At 37.5% G+C, this 17,917-nt stretch overlaps 1 protein-coding gene across 1 annotated transcript in view; it reads right to left on the bottom strand.

Moving 5' to 3' along the window:
• The window catches only part of AKAP7 (A-kinase anchoring protein 7), an 89,188-nt gene that overhangs the window by 35,595 nt on the left and 35,676 nt on the right, over positions 1–17,917 (bottom strand). Inside the window, exon 7 of the mRNA XM_050894516.1 lies at positions 14,718–14,862. Coding sequence (XP_050750473.1) covers positions 14,718–14,862 — 145 coding nt within the window. The remainder of the gene's footprint in view (positions 1–14,717; positions 14,863–17,917) is intronic.

Consider the following 17,917-nt stretch of genomic DNA (forward strand, 5'->3'; position numbering starts at 1 on the left):
AGAATTGGGAGCTTTGACTGAGATGCCTATATTAACTAAGTACAACTAAGTAACTGAGTGGGCATTCCTACATATTTCTTTAGTCCAAGGACACAGTGATATTTATAAAGGTCAAGAAAAAGGGAATGTGATTCTGCATGTGCTGTCACAACAAGGAAAAGACAGAATATCTACTAAACGAAATAACAAATTCTTTCTCCCTTCCTCAATGTATTGAAAAATATTTCTTCACAAAATGTACTCATGTATAAACAGGCTTTAAAAGAAGTAAAATGGTTTCTTGTGTTTTCTCTGGATTCTGTTTATTTCCATAAAATTTCTGTGTACTGTACAAACTACAACTGTGTTTCCCTCCTAGGGAAGGGAAAGAGACATTTGTTTTCATCCTTAGCAATGATAAATATGTTTTGGAGATAGGAGAAATCACTGGTTACACCTTCAGTAGCTGCTCTGATTTTTAAATTGCTGTTTTATACCAATTGATAAAATAGGATTTATCTGTTTTAATTACAATGTTAAACATGAACTTTTTATTTAAGTGCTAATGAAGCTTTTATGTAAGAATGCAAAAGATAGCATGGCTTGAAAAATAAGCTCACATACAAAAGATAACAACATGCAACAATCAAAAAAGATGCTCCTTTAAATGGACATTCATAAACATGTCAGTGTATGAGACTCTCTGAACTGTTTCCAAAGAAAAGGAACATTTCAGTGACTCATGTACTAACAATACATCAGAAAACGAACATCTGGGCTGTACTCAGTCCAAAGCCTATCATGGGGAATCTACTGTGCAACTGGTAGGAAGCAGCTTTGATATATGTCAAGGTACCATATGAGTCCCATAGTCAAAGGCTGTCCAAACCCACATTTATTCACTGCTTTTCTGGTGTGCTTTTTCTTAACCTCCTCCATGCAAACACCACCCACTTCTGTGGCTAAATTGATTAAAAGGTTTCCAGCAAGAAAAGAGCTGCTTAAAAGTAAAATATTTTGCATTACCTCACAGTAAAGTAATTACCAGGAGTTATGCTATGTAGACATGGATGCATGTGCATATACACAAACGTGCAAACACACACACACAGAGACATATATACATGTATCTATCAACCCTATATACTGATAATTTGTCTCTAATGAATACCAAAAAAAGACAGGCACCAAACAGAGCATTTAGACAGGAGTGATGTGTCTGCATCCAAAAACTGAATAAAAAACACATATTCTATTATTGTCCAGCAGTAGAAGTAGCCACGTTCAGAACTGGCTCAGTTTGAACAGCCTGGGCTCCATCTGCTTAGGATCCAGAAACTGGACACTCCCTTTCCTAAATTGCCACAACATTAAGAGTCCAGTGGGCATTGTAACATTGTGCCTGTGACCTCCATAAGGCTAGGCACTCCAAGAAATAATCACAGGATTACAGAGTCTGACCTGGGGCAAGATGGGGCTCATTCTTTGGCCCTATGAGATCTGAATTCTTTGCTACTCTGGAGAAGCTCCTTGAAGAACACAGGTGCATCATTCAGCTTCCATGCTAAGCTGCTGGTTGTGGCTCTTCCAGCCTTCAGGGGCTTGAATTCCCCCAAGCTGGGGGAAGAAAAAAGCCCTGATGTCCAACTTGAGTGGAACCAAACTATATATGTAGTAAATACTTCCTCTTTAAAATAAAAGAAGTGAAACCTGATTTAAGTACCCATGTATCATCAGCAGAGGATACTGGGGTTTGGATCCCAGTAGGGTGAGAAGCCTAACTCAAAAATCAAAGAAAGAGAGAGAGGTGTTGACACAGTAAGAACTGTGTTGGGTGTTTCCCACTGGCTTGTTCAATGCAGCACTCAGTTCAGCCTGCAATTTCTTGACTCTGCTCTGAGACACTGGACTCTGCACACAATTGGAAATGGAGGCATCTCATTCTGGGGCCAAATTCCTACAAAAGATATTCACCTAAAACCTTTCTTTGACCTGTAAGTTTTGTTTATACACAAAGACATATAACAAACCCCTCCTTTAATAAAAAACAGCAGGACTTGTCAACATAATACACCTATCAAATGCACTTTTCAGTCAGGTAGATAACATACATTCAGTCCATGTGTTATAGTTCAGGGCGCAAAAGCCTGTGGACCAGGACTGTGGACCAAAATCTGTTTGGAAAACAGCCCGTAAGAGAGTGTCTGTAGAGCGAATTCTTACTATAATTGCACTAATAGCACAAAGTTATTAATATAATTGCACTGATGGACCATTACATTTGAATTTGCACAAATGTAAATTTACACTGAAAAAATGTATACATGTGACAGAATGCAACCCCTTACAGGTTCTTCCATTAGATTAAATAAACCCATAAAGACAAAAGTGTTCAAATAAAAAAGCAATAATCAGAATAGCTACCGCTACAAAAGACAAACTTACTAAATATATGCAGCTGACTAATTCCATGCGTTTGAGCATTGCAACTCATCTGGAGTCTAGACAAGAGGGGTGCGAAGTAGAAGCTCAAAAATATTCAAATATTCAAAAATATTTTGTACTTGACTGTTGCATTCTACTGTGTAATTCTTACCTTTAAATCTACCCTACTACAGAGCAATATTCTCCCAAAATAATGTTCTTTTTCTTAGAATTTCATTATGTAAGCCTCACCACCACTGGCCCTGTACCACTGAAGTCCCAAACTCAGAAAGAAGTGAAGAAAAGGACTGAAAGTGATTGGAGAGTTTAAAATTAAAAGGGCAGATAAACAATCAGAAAGAACTCAATTTTTAAAACCTCTTAGCCCTTGTTCCTCATAAGCAACCTGAATAATTACAGCATCATGGTGAAAATTGGTAATGTAAGCCAAAAAAGGCCCCATGAGACAGAGAAGCAGTAAAAATACAGATGATACTTTATCAGGAAATTATTTACAATAGTTTAAAAATAACTAAGGCATTAGGATTTACACATCTGTATTTCAAATTACGGATTTAGGTTTACTTCGAAATATGTGTTTGTTATGCCTATATAGAAAGAATTGTACTGTAATATTTCAAACTCCATTTGGAGAAACAGTATGCCTTCATGTGTTTTGTGTTCTTCAAAATTAAGAAAAGCTATCCTCAAGAATATAAATAACCACTAAGTACATTCAAACCAATCCAGGTAATGAATTATGAAGAAAGATAAACCAGATGTTCTGTATATTTCTGAAAAGAAAAAATATGTATGAGAAGCTCTGACTAGATAACTAGATAACTAACTGCAAGACGACTGGAAGATGTAAAGGATTGAGGTAACAGCTAATCTGGATTATGGATGGTAATTGAGATATTTGGAGATCAGCATCTCTACATCTTGGGTGATATGTCAGGAAAGGAAATGACAATGAATAGAAAATGGAATTCACCAATAATAAAGATCACAAAGAATTCAACATATGCTTCTAAAAGAGTACATTCATAAGTAGGTATATTTGCCATGTAAAATAATGATTGCTTTTACTTGCTTTCATGTGAAAATAACATTTCTAATATTAAGGATACACTAACAAGTCTCCTCTTCTGCCAAAGGTTGTATAACATCCTAATCAAGTGATGTACAATTTTAACATCCAATGTGTTTTGTGTTTGCAATACAATAGATAGGAATGGGGAAGGAAAACTATAGAGCTTGCCTGCATTTGAAAGATAAGACAGATTAACACTGGCTGGGAATTTTAAAGTACTAAGAGCTGTTTCTGAATAACTCCATATGTGAACGCTCTTATTTTGGAATAAGAGTGCTTTGTTCCTGTTCAGCTTGACCCACTTTCCAAGTGTATTTAATTAGGAACAGTTTTATGTGTAAGTAAGCCTTTTGTTTGTTCTCTTGATTAAAGCAATAAAGTTGAGTATCTAGGGTTTCTGATTCAAAACACCTTAAACATTTTAAAAAAAATAAGCTATGGAAACAGTGCCTAGGTATTAAAATGCAATTGTGGCATTTTCACTGTTTCCCTAAATAAGTGTTTTCAAAGGTAAAAGGTTTTTTAAACAGTCTTCAGTCAGCAATTACTTTCTGCTGTAATCCGTAGGTTGTGGATGGTTACTCAGAATTCTTTAAGACAAATCTGCTCTTCGCAAAACACGAAGTTACAGCAGAGGTTTTTAAAAGTATATGCCAAAGGGTCAATGGTAGTGTCTCAGCACTTCAGAAATCAAGCTATTTACCTGAAGTAAAACCATGCAGTCTAGAGAGGACAAGTGGAGCTCACTCTTCCTGTACTTATAGCTGACCCAAATCCAGGTGAACAGAATCTGTGGTGTCAGCTCAAGCTGTCAAGCTCTGCACTGTGCCAACCATATACTCCTAGATATCTGCTCAGAATGCAAGCGGTGTGAATCCACACTGACTCAGAAAATACAATGTAGACATGTTTAGAAACTTGAAAAATTGGAAGCCTAACTTCAGGTGTCTGCAAGTATGTCTAATAAGTATGAGTATGTATGCATGTTTGACCCAGGCCTGGTACCACAGCTTTGGCCACATAAATCTCCTGACCTACTGATGCTTGTGTAGAAATTACTACATAGCTGAACACTATAGCATCAGCCTAGAGACGGCAGCCAACACTTGAGAAGCAGGAAGAACAGCTTCATTAAGCATTGTCATCTCCACCTGATCCCGAGTGCTCCTTGTTGGTTCCACAGCACAAGCAAGCGGGGTACCTTAAACTGCTAAAGTAATATCAGATAGTTGATGTCATGAGTGGTTGACACATTTAATCGTGCAACGGAACAGATGAGGAATGTCCACCTAGAATGAAAGGCAGTGTAAAACAGTTATTTCTTATGCATTGCTCAGCCATTTATTATTGGCTGTAAACGGCAAGGTTTGGCGCTGCTCTGCCTACAATGGTTCTATTCTAACCCACGTCCTCTGGTAAATTTTCAAGCTGTGGGGCAGGGGGATTAAGCCCAATGCTGGACCGTCCCCTGCTGGATGGCTGACAAGTAAGGGCCCACATGCAGACTCAGACATACTTCACCAAGAAGAAATGGAAACTCTTCACCTATGTAACAAAGCAACATGTTTATGAATTGTATATTGCACCCTCCCAGAAAGTTCTCTAAACTGCATGAGTACACCCTCCAACTGTTCATACCCAACAGATCTGTGTAAGTGTCCTATAAACAGAAGGGTGGTTCAGATTTCTCTCCTGTCATTAAATCTTAATTCAGATCTTAAATGTTTGATCTTCATTTGAAAAATAGAAGATCGCATACTATGTGTTCAGCAGGTACTGTGATGACCCTTTCTGATGTGTTTAAGAACAGATTAAAACTTCAGGTAATTTGGCAGCCTACTGATAAGACAATAATGTCATGTTTTAGCTTGTGGTGGACGTAAACTTGCTCTTACATTCAACTGCTTCCGTAAGAAACAGAGCATTGCTGCTTTCTAGGAAACAAGAAAGGACACTATATGCCACATTAACAATGTTTCTTTAAAATCTCTCACATTTTATCTTGGAATTATTTCCACTGAAAAGAAACCACTTTACAAATACTAGGGTAGGGCCTTCAAAAATATTTTATGTACAGCCTAGAATAAGAAAACTACTGGAAATGCAATTATCACCTGTTTCTATTCGTTGCTGAGTACTGTTCTGAAAGAGTCACGTAAGTTGTAGTACTAAGCAAAACAAGCCCTTTTCCTCAACAACTACATTTTTATGTCACTCTATTATCCCTGAAGTACAGATCTCTATTGATCTGCAACCATGTCTTATTTTAGAATACCTCACAGGGATTAGGTAGGAAGAATAGTAGACTCCCTCTGTGTAACCATGCAGCACACTGGATAAGCTCTTCAGATCTACACGAACAATCAACAATTGAAAAATGGGGACATTTGAACAATGGAAAACCGGTTTTTCTTTCACTCCATGTCCTTCAAACTACTGAAAAACACTCCCCACAGGAACCGCAACCTTCCGTTTGATGTTAAGACTATACAATAAATACATATCAACAAAAGCAATATCCTAGATAGGAAAATTTTAAGAATGAAAAGTAATTATTTTTTACTGATCTATTCAATGAAAGAATATTACATATTTAATTTATTCCTCACCTCCTAGGCGGTCTGTTTACTTTTTGCAATTAACATATCTTGAAATTAATGTTTTACATAATTTCAATGTACTTTTAATATATTAAATTTAGGAATAATTTATTTGTTTGGACACCAAAGTCTGCTTGAGGAAAAATGTCTTTAAAGCAGAAATACTTAAGATACAAAAAAGCTGCTGGACGTTATTAAATTGTATTTTATAGCATACTATGTTATGTTGCAAAAAATCAATTGTCTTTTTTATATACTCAACTCAATTTGCAGTCATGAGTCACATTCTTACTGATGTCAAATATGCTTTTGTGCTTTCCTGTCAGATTTACCTCATCAGTTTTATCCCATTGTCTGCACGTATTCTTGAAAGTCATTTGTGGAAAATCTTATTTTCACTTATTTTCAACTACTGATAACAGCTCTGGCATGAAAACACATCACTACTTCAAACACCTTTTTGTTGAAAAATAAAAGGACAATAGCCTTTTGAATAGAATTACATTATGGTATTTTTTAAAGAAAATTGCAAAAATCACCCTGTACAATAAAGCAAATATTACATACCTCATAATCACAGAATCATGAATCACAGAATCACAGAAGGTGATGAGAAGGTTTTACTTACTTTAAGTATTAGGAGATGAATGATTGAATTCTAAACATCATGTTCCTGTCTTTAAAGCTCCTTGTCACTTTCTAACGAAAAGTTTGTTACACATTTGCCAACATTAAAGCTCAAAGTCAGGGACATTAGAATTTGCCCTCAAAACAATGAAATAATCTGAAATGAAAATTTCCACTTTCAAACCATATTTACATTGGTTGTTTCCCTCTCATTCAGCTTGTTCCCTCCTTATCCACACACAGAATGTATCAATATAGCTTTTAAGTTATAACTGGTATTACAAAATTAATGTAAAAATGCTATCTCATTATGAAAAATGCTATACTAATGGTCAACGTTTCAACAGCAGAAAATTACCAAATACAGAAGAAACTGCCCAATGTAGCGATACAAGATGAGATATGTCGCTAGAGCTAAAGAGAACATCCATCAAGTTTTAATGTAAGACTAGTGAAAAGGAATTGATAGGGGACCACTCTGTTCTCAGTAGTGAATGGAAAATATTTGATGTGTGTAAGAAACCACTGGATCACCACTTTCTAGTCACTGTCCATAAAGAGGCTGGCTTCTAGGTTAATAACTAAAATGGGAGTGTTTCTCTGTCATGTTTAAAAGAATCATTTTTATAAGTCAATATTCTACCACATGACTCTGCTAAGAAATTGTGCTTTAGGAAAAGACTTTGCTGATTAGCACACAATACCTGTTGCTTTTTATGTAGGCAAAGAGTTATTAAGCATACTGTATGCACAAAATTGCAGCAGCTGTGGATAAACTCAACACAAACAGTGAATTAATTACTAATTTCGAATGTTAAGAAACAGCCCCTGGGAAGCTGCCCAAGACATTTTTATCCAAAAGCAGTATGACTGTCATATTAGTAAGTAAAATTTGGGAAGAGTGCCATAGATATGCAAGAAACTCAAGAGCAGGTACTCACAGCCTCGTAGAGTGGAGATAGTAGAAGCTAGCCTACAAATAGACTGTCAAGGAAAGAAAAATTGAGAAGAAACAGACCTAGGAGCATTTTGAAATTATAGAAAAAGAAGAAAGAAGGACAGATACCAGATAAAACAAAGAATGATTCATTATTTTAGAAGAAGTGATTCATTGTCATGCAAGTAAGAAGGAGAGTAAAAGAAAGCAACACATGATATGCATAATTTTGCAGGATGTAGAATCTGGACAATTAAAACAGCATTTACTTGGTTACCATTGTTGTTTCCAATCTGCGAAAATGTTTAATTGCTATATGAATAAAATCAATCACATTTAGGTCAAAACATCTGTAGACAGAGAAGCAGGAGAGTATCTAAAGGAGACAAATGCCAGTCTTTCTCTTCATTTAAGCCCGTGTCACTTTAAAAAGATTTCAGACAAATTGGGCAAACTTCATATTGCAGACTGTATTTGAATCCTCTTCTTCCTGATGATTGTCGTAGTTTAACCCCAGCCGGCAACTAGGCACCACACAGCTGCTTGCTCACTCCCCCCACCCAGTGGGATGGGGGAGAGAATCGAAAAAAACCCTCGTGGGTTGATAAAGACAGTTTAATAGGACAGAAAGGAAGGAAAATAATGATAAGAATAAGAAAATGACAATAATAATACTAAAAGAATTAGAATATACAAAAGAAGTGATGCACAATGCAATTGCTCACCACTTGCTGACCAATGCCCAGTTAGTTCCCGAGCAGCGATCTGCCCCTCCCAGCCAACTCTCCCCAGTTTATATACTGGGCATGACGTCATATGATATGGAATATCCCTTTGGCCAGTTTGGGTCAGCTGTCCTGGCGGTGTCCCCTCCCAGCTTCTTGTGCCCCTCCAGCCTTCTTGCTGGCTGACCATGAGAAGCTGAAAAATCCTTGACTTAGTATAAACACTACCTAGCAACAACTAAAAGCATCAGTGTGTTATCAACATTATTTTCCTACTAAATCCAAAACACTGCACTATACCAGCTACTAGGAAGAAAATTAACTCTATTCCAGCTGAAACCAGGACAATGATGAAGGTGAAATATTACTGTATTTTTTGCTTGACACTGTAGGTGCATTTTTTTAAAAAGAGCAAACTGAGGGATGTTGACAATCTACCCAACTATCAATTGGTTTCCAGTTCTTTTATTTTCAGTCTTCTATTTCTTCTCAGTATTATTTTGAGATCATAGAGTGACGTTATCATATCTATTTTCTGTTTCAGGTACAGATGAGTCTTTTCTTCTGTTCTTCTTTCTTCTGTAATTCTTTCTTCTTTGTGGGTATTCCCCAAACCTATTGCTGACAAACTGATCTTCAGTCTGGAGAGCTCTTATACAAGGTACCACCGGGAGCATCTTGTTCTTTGTTTGAGACATGGGTGTTGAGCAGCTGCCTGGCTAACATTGTAAAATGTAATGTGGAAGCATAAACTGCACCACTAAATCCTAACTCAAGGTTATTAAAGTTTAAGTAACTAAAAAGTTACTTAAATGATTCAAATCATTTAAGCCTAACAGCAGCAATCTGCAAGAATAAATTTTGTTTGTAATGTGTTCCATTCATAATGTTACTGATCTCCCTCAGAAATGTGAAGTTTGCAAATATAATGCATCTTTTTGTCATTAAGTTGAAAATTTGTATCTTTACATATATATATATAAAATTAGCAAGCAAGCTAAGTAACAAATATTAACAACTGTTCAAGTATTGTATCTTAGACACCTCTTAGATCTTGCCTGTCTTACACACACACTTTAGGATGGGATGAACGACTTTCTGTGTGTGTGTCTCATTTCTGAGAGACTGCAGAAGGTACCTTGATGACAAGGTCAGACTGGACACCGAACTTGTACATAGTTCCACTGAAATGTAAATCGACCCATTAATGTTCTGCTACTTAAAAAGGTATCTGTCGGAGGTATTATTTGAGCAGCAAGGACCATTACCTTTTATCATATTATTATGCTTTTATCCAGATAAAATAGATGTTTGTAGTCTGATATTTCAATTTCCATATTGCTACTGCTAGATTGCAAGGGTTAAGGGGAACTGTAATAGCACTTTAACCTCCAACTTGGCACACATTTCGGATATATGAGTTCTGGCTGTGCAAAAAGTAAGAGTAACCTGCTGGGTGGTTTCCACCAAGGAATAGACTTCTTGAAGTTTTTCTACCTCAGAGATAGCACAGGGGAAGTATGATATATAAACTTCTCCTTACTAGTTGCTCAGGATAACCTTATCACAGTTTACAGGCTGAATACAGCTTGGCATGTGATAACTTTCTTTAATGTATATATAACCTCATTTTACATTATATTACTATAAACAAATTTTCTTTGAAACAAGTCTACAAAAATCTTCATGAATGGATCTTGGAAATATTTAAGTGAGACACTTAACGCTAAAGACACATTTAATATAAGAAGATTTACATAATGTTCCCTTTGATGGTCAGAGGGTCTACTGAACATCTTCACTGTGATGTAAAGAACCAACCAATCATTCAGGTGAAGGAGTATATACTGAGAAGCTCAACTCATTCCAGCACTCACTGGTCTTCTTTGGGATTTGAGGTGACATACAACAGCTGCCATGAGGTAGGTGGTCTGAAGAAGGACACTTTGTTGGCTTGCTGTTTTGTTTGCTTTAAAGAATAAACTGAACTCTACTTTGAGGATGAAGCTTCAACATTATTGTCACTGTCACATCAAATCTTAACTCCTGAATACATACCCTGTGGGACTGGCATGCAGATGCAGAGAAATCTTCTGGTGCGGATATCTGTAGGCTCTGCTGAAGATAGTGGATGCTGCTCTGTAACATACTGTCAAAGCCTGTTTACCTGCTGTGCATATTGCTGCAGCTCAGCAGGTGTTTCACCTCTGCCTTTATTCCTATCAATCTCTTATGCTTCCCATATTTTTAAACATGCTTTTAAAATGTGCTGCTACCAAGCTGATATGTGTTGTGGCACTTATTAGCCATGGTAGTATGCAATTCTTCATTGTGTATCAATTTCTGTTTCTAACATTAGTTCTGATCCCTTTTTAGATCTTTTCATCTTATTAGATGCGTAACACTCAAGTCTGGCCCAAACTCTAGGTAACAAAAAGTAAATACTGTTTTTGTATTTCTGTGCAATTCAAGAAAGAAGATAATTGCTTGAGTACACGTACACATAGAAAGAACTAGAGCTGGATACAGTGTCTATATTAAGTAATTTTCAAATTTCACTATTTCTGATGTATTAATAGAACTGCATTAACTCCCTCCTGTGTTTATTTTAATGTCCTAGCTGCCTATAGTTACTAAAAACCCTATTCAAATCACATTTTAAAACATTTTAAATCAAATTTTTCAAAATTCATTAAAATATAGTTTCTTCTTCTCTGAAATTAAAAAAAAAGTAATTGAAACTCTGTTCCAATATAGCTGTCTTCCTTCTCCTATTGGCTTTAGATAAATATATATTAACATCTACAAAACCAGAAAATTAAATGCATGTATTTGGGCAAGATGCACCATGTCCATATAGGACTGAGAAAAGTGGGCATAATAATACTACACTTTCTTAATGTGGGATCAGTGAAGAACATCCATTCAAATACTATGGCTAGAGAAAGCCAGATGTAGTACTCATGTAAAAATAATTCAGAGGAGAATTCTGTTTGGACTGTGAAAATAACACTTCCCATAAATTCTTTACGCATTGTCACACCAGGATTGAGTTAAAGCCAAACAAGCATCTGATTCTTGCTTTGAACACCAGTTGATTGACTGCTGTTATAAACCATTTAATGGGACTCATATTCAAAAGACAGCTGAAAGACTGACTGTCTCATTTTAGCATTCTGAGATGTCAGTAACAAGACAAGTTCAAGAAGAGAGATTAAACAAATATTTGAAAAAACATTGTCAATATCTACCAAATATACTACTAAACAGCTTTTATTTGTAATGAGTTATTTACCAAATTCCTTAATCAGATACACATTCCAAAATATTCTGAAGTATATTTGTGAATAGTGGAGCCTCAATTTCACCGAAATGAAAAATTTTATACCATGTTAAGTAATCTTGTAATTTCTCTTTCTCTAAGCATTTGGATACACATAAATAATATTTTAATGTACAAACATGTACAGAAGACGTTACATATATAGTTATATACACAGATATAAACATAACGAAGACATGCACAACACAAGGTAATAAATAGGTTAATATATTTAGATAGATAGATAGATAGATAGATATGTATAAATATATCTCACTTTGATTTTGACTGGTCTGGATTTTGCAGTAGTGTTGTCACTAATTTAAACAGACATCCTATACTTCTTTTCCTCTGTACAGCTTTCGATTTGTTTTGTAACAGTCTACCTAAGCTGAATAAAGGTAGCCCTAAGTGCAAACAAAAACATTAACAGCAATTAGCATTTGCAAAGTGCCTGACATGTTTAAAGTATTGTATACGTATTTAATCTTAAGTCCTCAAAACAGTCCTCAAGACCAGTGAGCACTTCCACCAGCAATGCTGCAGCATAGGGAAACAAGTTTCCACAAGGCAGAAACCAAGTCGTCACCAAAGCCCTACACAGAACCAGCACTAACTTTTTAATAGCAGTATTTATGTAAAGCTAGTCCAAACAACAGGAATTTAGAAGTCATACTAACTGTTCATGAACACCTTTGTCTCCAACATAGCGTTAGTTTTATAGCATTAAGAATGAAACAATCCAGATCTTGAAATCGGCTGAAAAACAGCAGATGAGGCACCGGGTATAACCAGGTATAACCTGCCTATTAACCAGGTAGAGTTTTTATGATTATGAAAAAAAACAATATGTGCTTAGGAAAAATGGAGTATAATGCATTATTCACATGTATTTCTGTCAACTATAAGCCTTTGAAAGTTGGATCTTTCCATCAAAATTAGCTCAACTAGAAGAGATGCCTGGATCGGAAGTTTTCCTTTTATTTTATGCTCGTCATACCTTTAAAGGTTTTGCAGAATTTGGGGATGGGCACGGTACCTTCATAAAGTCTTCATATTCTTGAGATTTCTTAGTCCTTAAGGATGTATCTTCATAACAAACAGAAGTTTTCATCTTTTCGAGATTTCTTAGTCCTTAAGGATGTATCTTCATAACAAATAGAAGTTTTCATCTTTTTGAGACTCCTTATTACTTAAGGATGAAGACAGGGCTTTCCTTTAAAACTGTCCACACAAGAAAAGATTCCAGTGAAGGCGTTTCTATTCAGCTAGTTGGGATGGCAATGGTCTTGGAAGATTTCCCTAATGTTGCATGTTTTGTTCTTTCTTTCTGAGGATATGATCATTCCTTGGTCATGAATATTTTCATTACTAAGGGTAGCATGCTTTGGATTGGGAAACATTAGATCCACTGAGTAATTTGCTTGTTGGAATGATTTCTGGTAATTTTTTTTTTTTAATTTCTGCTTATTACCAGAAATCTGGAGAATGTTGCAAGGTATATGAGAATAAATTTATCGTAGTCTTTAAGCAAGCATTTTATTGTTGAGGCTCCTTGTAAAAGATTTTTCACATTTCTTTCCTATTATTGGAGGATCCATACAAGAACAGATGTTCTCTTTTCCTTAAGTAGGTCAAAGTTAAGACTTTGCTTTATTAAGTTTTATTAAGACTGTCCATATTCTTGTTGAGATGGAGCTATTGCTCACTGACAACATGTCAAAGAGTTTTGCTCTATTTCTAAATTTATATTTCTAAAGAAAAAAGACAAAGTTAAGTCTTCACATAAACTTTTAGTGTGAATTTCAGAATCCCATGTCTTCCAACACGACTACATTCAACCTTTGACACGACTGCAGAAAAAAAAAATCCCAAAAACATAAAAAACAAGCTGTACCAGTACAAAGAAGAAAAAATATAAACTGACCTCCAAAGACCATGACCTGTTCCCTGCTATAAACCTGTCTTTTGAGACTCACCTCTAACATGACATATACAAAGAATCAGCCTAATTAGGACAGGTGAAAAAAGCAGTTAATATAAAAACCTTTGCATTTTGCTGTATTACTACTTAACCATCTTCCCATGTCATCTGATTTCTTAAAGATCTGCAGGTGCAGGAATGGTATTTTTAAAGATATTCCCAACACATCACACAATACATTCCTAGATTTAAAGGGGTGACTGCATTTAAGAAAAAATCCTCAACATTCTCTAATTATTCCACTTAGAGTGTTTTAACTCATGTTCTTAATATGACTAATAGCAGCCCCAAGATCCACTATCAGCTACTGGGAACTAACCATCACAGAGACGTTTATTGTACAAGCCATTATCCCATAGTCTCTCAGTCCGTAGACCTTCCATGTGTACCACCTGAACTTCCAGCTATACACAACTTGTGACAGAAATGAGAAGACAAGCCTAGAATATTAATCATAGGGACGTGAAGCTTCTGTTCAGATAAAGCAGGAGGACACAACTGTGATTTCTAGCATTGTAATGATCCAGGCAAGGTGTCTCTACAATGTTTAAAGTCTTGATGGTATTCTGAACAGTTATTATGAAATCTGTTGTACCACTGAAATTCTCTCTGTATATGAATATAGTCCAAGTAAGGTCACATCTCTGCCAAACCAGAGACATTTCACTTAGCTTTAGTCATCTGTAATTACTGCGTCTAATCTAACTCAGTCACACAGGCTGTCTTTATAGCCAACAGAGAGATGAGCAGCTCCAGGGAGTGATAAATCTCACTTATCTTAAACACTCATTTTAGGATGAGAAATGGAACTGGATTCTGGGGATGGATAGTTGAACATAAATTTTAGCTGTCAGCAAGAAGCACTGCACAGTGTTCCTGGAGAGCCAGGGTTGAAGGACAGACTTCTGTCAGACCCCATGGGTATTACTACAAGAATCGCCTAACATACACTCCAGAAAAAATGGCTTTTCAGGCATATAACTTATAGACACAACTGATACAAGAGGAAAATGAAGATGTACTTACCAAAAACAATAGAGGACTCACAGTAGTAGTAACCATTCGGTTGCTTTTTTTTCAACATGGAGCAAAGATCTAGGCGGTGCAGGATTTCATCTCCAAAATAACGGCTTTTAAAATCTTCATATAGGCTTGAGTCAATTTTTTTCACCTTTAAATAGCAACATAAAATTCAATTAGGCATTCTACTAGAAGACTGAATTTTCATATTTAATTCTTATAGTTTTCATTTTAATCCGAGGTGTAGTTAGGATGGAAAACTACTTCAAGATGCAAAAAGAATACAGAAACAATAATGTGCCAAATCTTCTGTTTTAGTTAAGCACTGTCTGCTGGAGAACTTAAACGAGGAAATAAAAGTGTCATTACACCACCTTTCTACCCCTCCCTCTTCAGTCCTGTAGGAAACAAACTGACATACACAATGCTACAACTGGTTTAACTTCCAATGGTTTGCAACGCTCTTCATGGAACAGGTAACTGGAAATTATTCTTGCTGTCATCACTGGGCATGCTACTACAAGGAAGAATCTCAAATGTTTGTCAAGGGCAGTTTTCTGGGTCTTTAAAATCACCAAACAGGAAAATGTGATTGTATTTAACTAGCACTAGACTTTTTATCTCAGTAAAACTAAAAACTTACAGTGATTTGTAATATCAGTATCATTATGTAGTTTTGCATATATGAAATGGAACATAATAAATATTCTATTAGGCTGTTTTCAGAAAACCTCATTTCAGTAGTTATTTTAAGAGTTTAGGGGTCCTCATTCCATCATAATCTCAATAAAAATAGATGATCTCTGTAGAAATTCAATATTTTCTCCTTCAATCTACCTCACAATAATGCTGTTTGCTTTTTAAAAATTGTTACTATATGCTAAGGGATGTTAGGAGCAACCGCTGCCTCGAGCAGCTCCAGCCCAGGGCTCCCTACTGCCTGACCGCTGGAGCCCTCCCCATGCCCTGGGGACCCAGGGTCTCTGATGGATGTACCTGCTGCTTTCACATCCCAGAGACACGTACACATGCTCAGAGGACATGGACACAGCCGGCTACACAGGCTGCCACAGACAAGGCACTGCTTTCAACAGCACTCACATACATGGCTCACATGAAGACACAAGTGTGGGCAGCCCCCAGCAGAGACAGAAGGTCACTAGCACAGGCGCACACATGACTTTCTCCAGGTTCACAAGCACACGCACATTTGTCCATCCCCCAAGCACTGTCACAGCCCCTCTGTCTGCCCGGCACCCCTGCCCAGATCCTAGGCCCCCTTACCACAGGTCCCCCACTTGCCAGCTGGTCCACCTTGAGATCTGGTAGTGACCCGCACCCCTCACACACACCCAGTTTGGGGAAGATACAGACATTTGCCCCCAGCAGCCAGCACCCAGCACACCGGTTCAGTCAGACAAGCGTGCCCACCAGCCCTGTTTTACACAGGTCTGGCCCCTTTTACACCCCATTCTGTCCACTCCTCCTTTGTTCCTCCCCATCCCCTTCCCCTGCACATCCCCCATCCATTTGCACAGTCCCATCAACCCCCTCAACACCCTGGACTCCCAGCTTTACATCCCCAACAGCTGCAAAGTCCCAGTTTCCCTGTGGTTTCTTGACAGCCTATCAATTAGTGTGACTAACAAGGTTTGTTTCTTGGTTTTGTGTGTTATGTTTGACAGGTTTGTGTCTCTGTATATTTTGTTTATGGCTTCCCCCTTTCCCTCACTGTCCCATTTGACAAGGTCCTCAACCAGCCAATCCTACTGAAATAAACATCCCCGCAGTCCACATGCCCTTATCAGTCCGTGTGGCTGCCCAGCTGTGGCTCCTGTTACTGCCTCCCTTATCGGATGCTGGTCAGGTTTGTGTCTCTGCACGTGTTGTTTAGGGCCTCCTCCTTTTCTTATTATCACCTTCTGCACTGAAAAGGTCCTTCAGCAGACACCCTAAAGGGGACAGATGCTATCTCCTTCCTCACACCCTCACACTATATCTGTTCATCTGAGGATCACACTCACGCATTTCCTGTGGTGCTTCATTCACAATTACTCATATGCAAGATGGGCTCTCTCTAATTTAGAGACTTTTGGTCCCCTAAAGTGTAATTTAGAGAAGGTCAGAAATGTCTTTCCATTTCCTAAATCTCTGAAATGATGACATCTAGTGGTGGATGCTTTTCATTTTGGGTACACAATATCCTTGGAAGTCTAAATTTATTCCAGCCTCACTGTCATTATTTAAAATTTTATATTCTATGGCTACATTAGTCCTTATGTACTAAGGTTATTTTGAAATTAAATCATCATTCTTTGCTTTTTGGCTGACAGTTCTTTGAAATACATTTAGACATCAATCAGTAATAAAAAAAGACCTTTTCAGTCAGGAGAACACTTGTCAAAATGTGAGCCCTGAGTACTCATGGAACAAAATGAGGAAAAGAACAAAATCACCACTTCACGCTCCAATAAAAAATACCATTTACAAGAGGTTGGGATGTTGCTTGTCAAAACCAGAGTGGTAAGGTGTGAATCAAATGTTGAATGCTCAGGAATTGAGTTATGCTTGTGATGCACTACTGAAAGATATTTGGAAAAGCAGCCATGGAAAAACTGTATGATATTTTTAGTAACCTGGAGCAATTTCTGGAGCGCTGTTTGCAATGGTTGCAATGAGATGTGAAAGGATGAAACAACGCAGGTGCATGGGAAGGTCATGGTTCATTTCTTAATTGAAAGGGATGAAAGAGAGAGTTGTTCCCACATGGGAAAGTTATAGATGCTGATTATAGAGATATGCTATAATTGCAGGAGGGTGAAAAACAAAGTACTTGAGAGGCCATTTTGAAGCATTTGGTGCTGGAAAGGGAGGAGGAAGACACCTGCCTCTTGAGGAAGCACTGTAACGCATGGATGCATGTAAAGGAACATGGTTGTGTAACATGAGCCTGGAGAGGCGTTGCATGTGGAGCTCTTGCAAGACCAGCAGGGCACCAAGGAGACAGCATTTGGTAGCCCTGTCATGTCTGTTAACTCGCTGTCTGCACCTACTCTGTATGCAGGCAGGGAAGGTGCAGCCTGCCATCCCCAGCCTGCAGTTAAGCCCTCCAGCTGCATGGAGTCCCCGTGGCTGCTGTCAGCAGGCAGCCGGGCAGCGTTTGCCCCTTCGTGAGATCAGGGGCAGGAAGGCTCAAGTGGTGGCAG

This window comes from Gymnogyps californianus, chromosome 3 (assembly GCF_018139145.2).
Source record: "Gymnogyps californianus isolate 813 chromosome 3, ASM1813914v2, whole genome shotgun sequence".
Taxonomy (NCBI): Eukaryota; Metazoa; Chordata; class Aves; order Accipitriformes; family Cathartidae; genus Gymnogyps; species Gymnogyps californianus.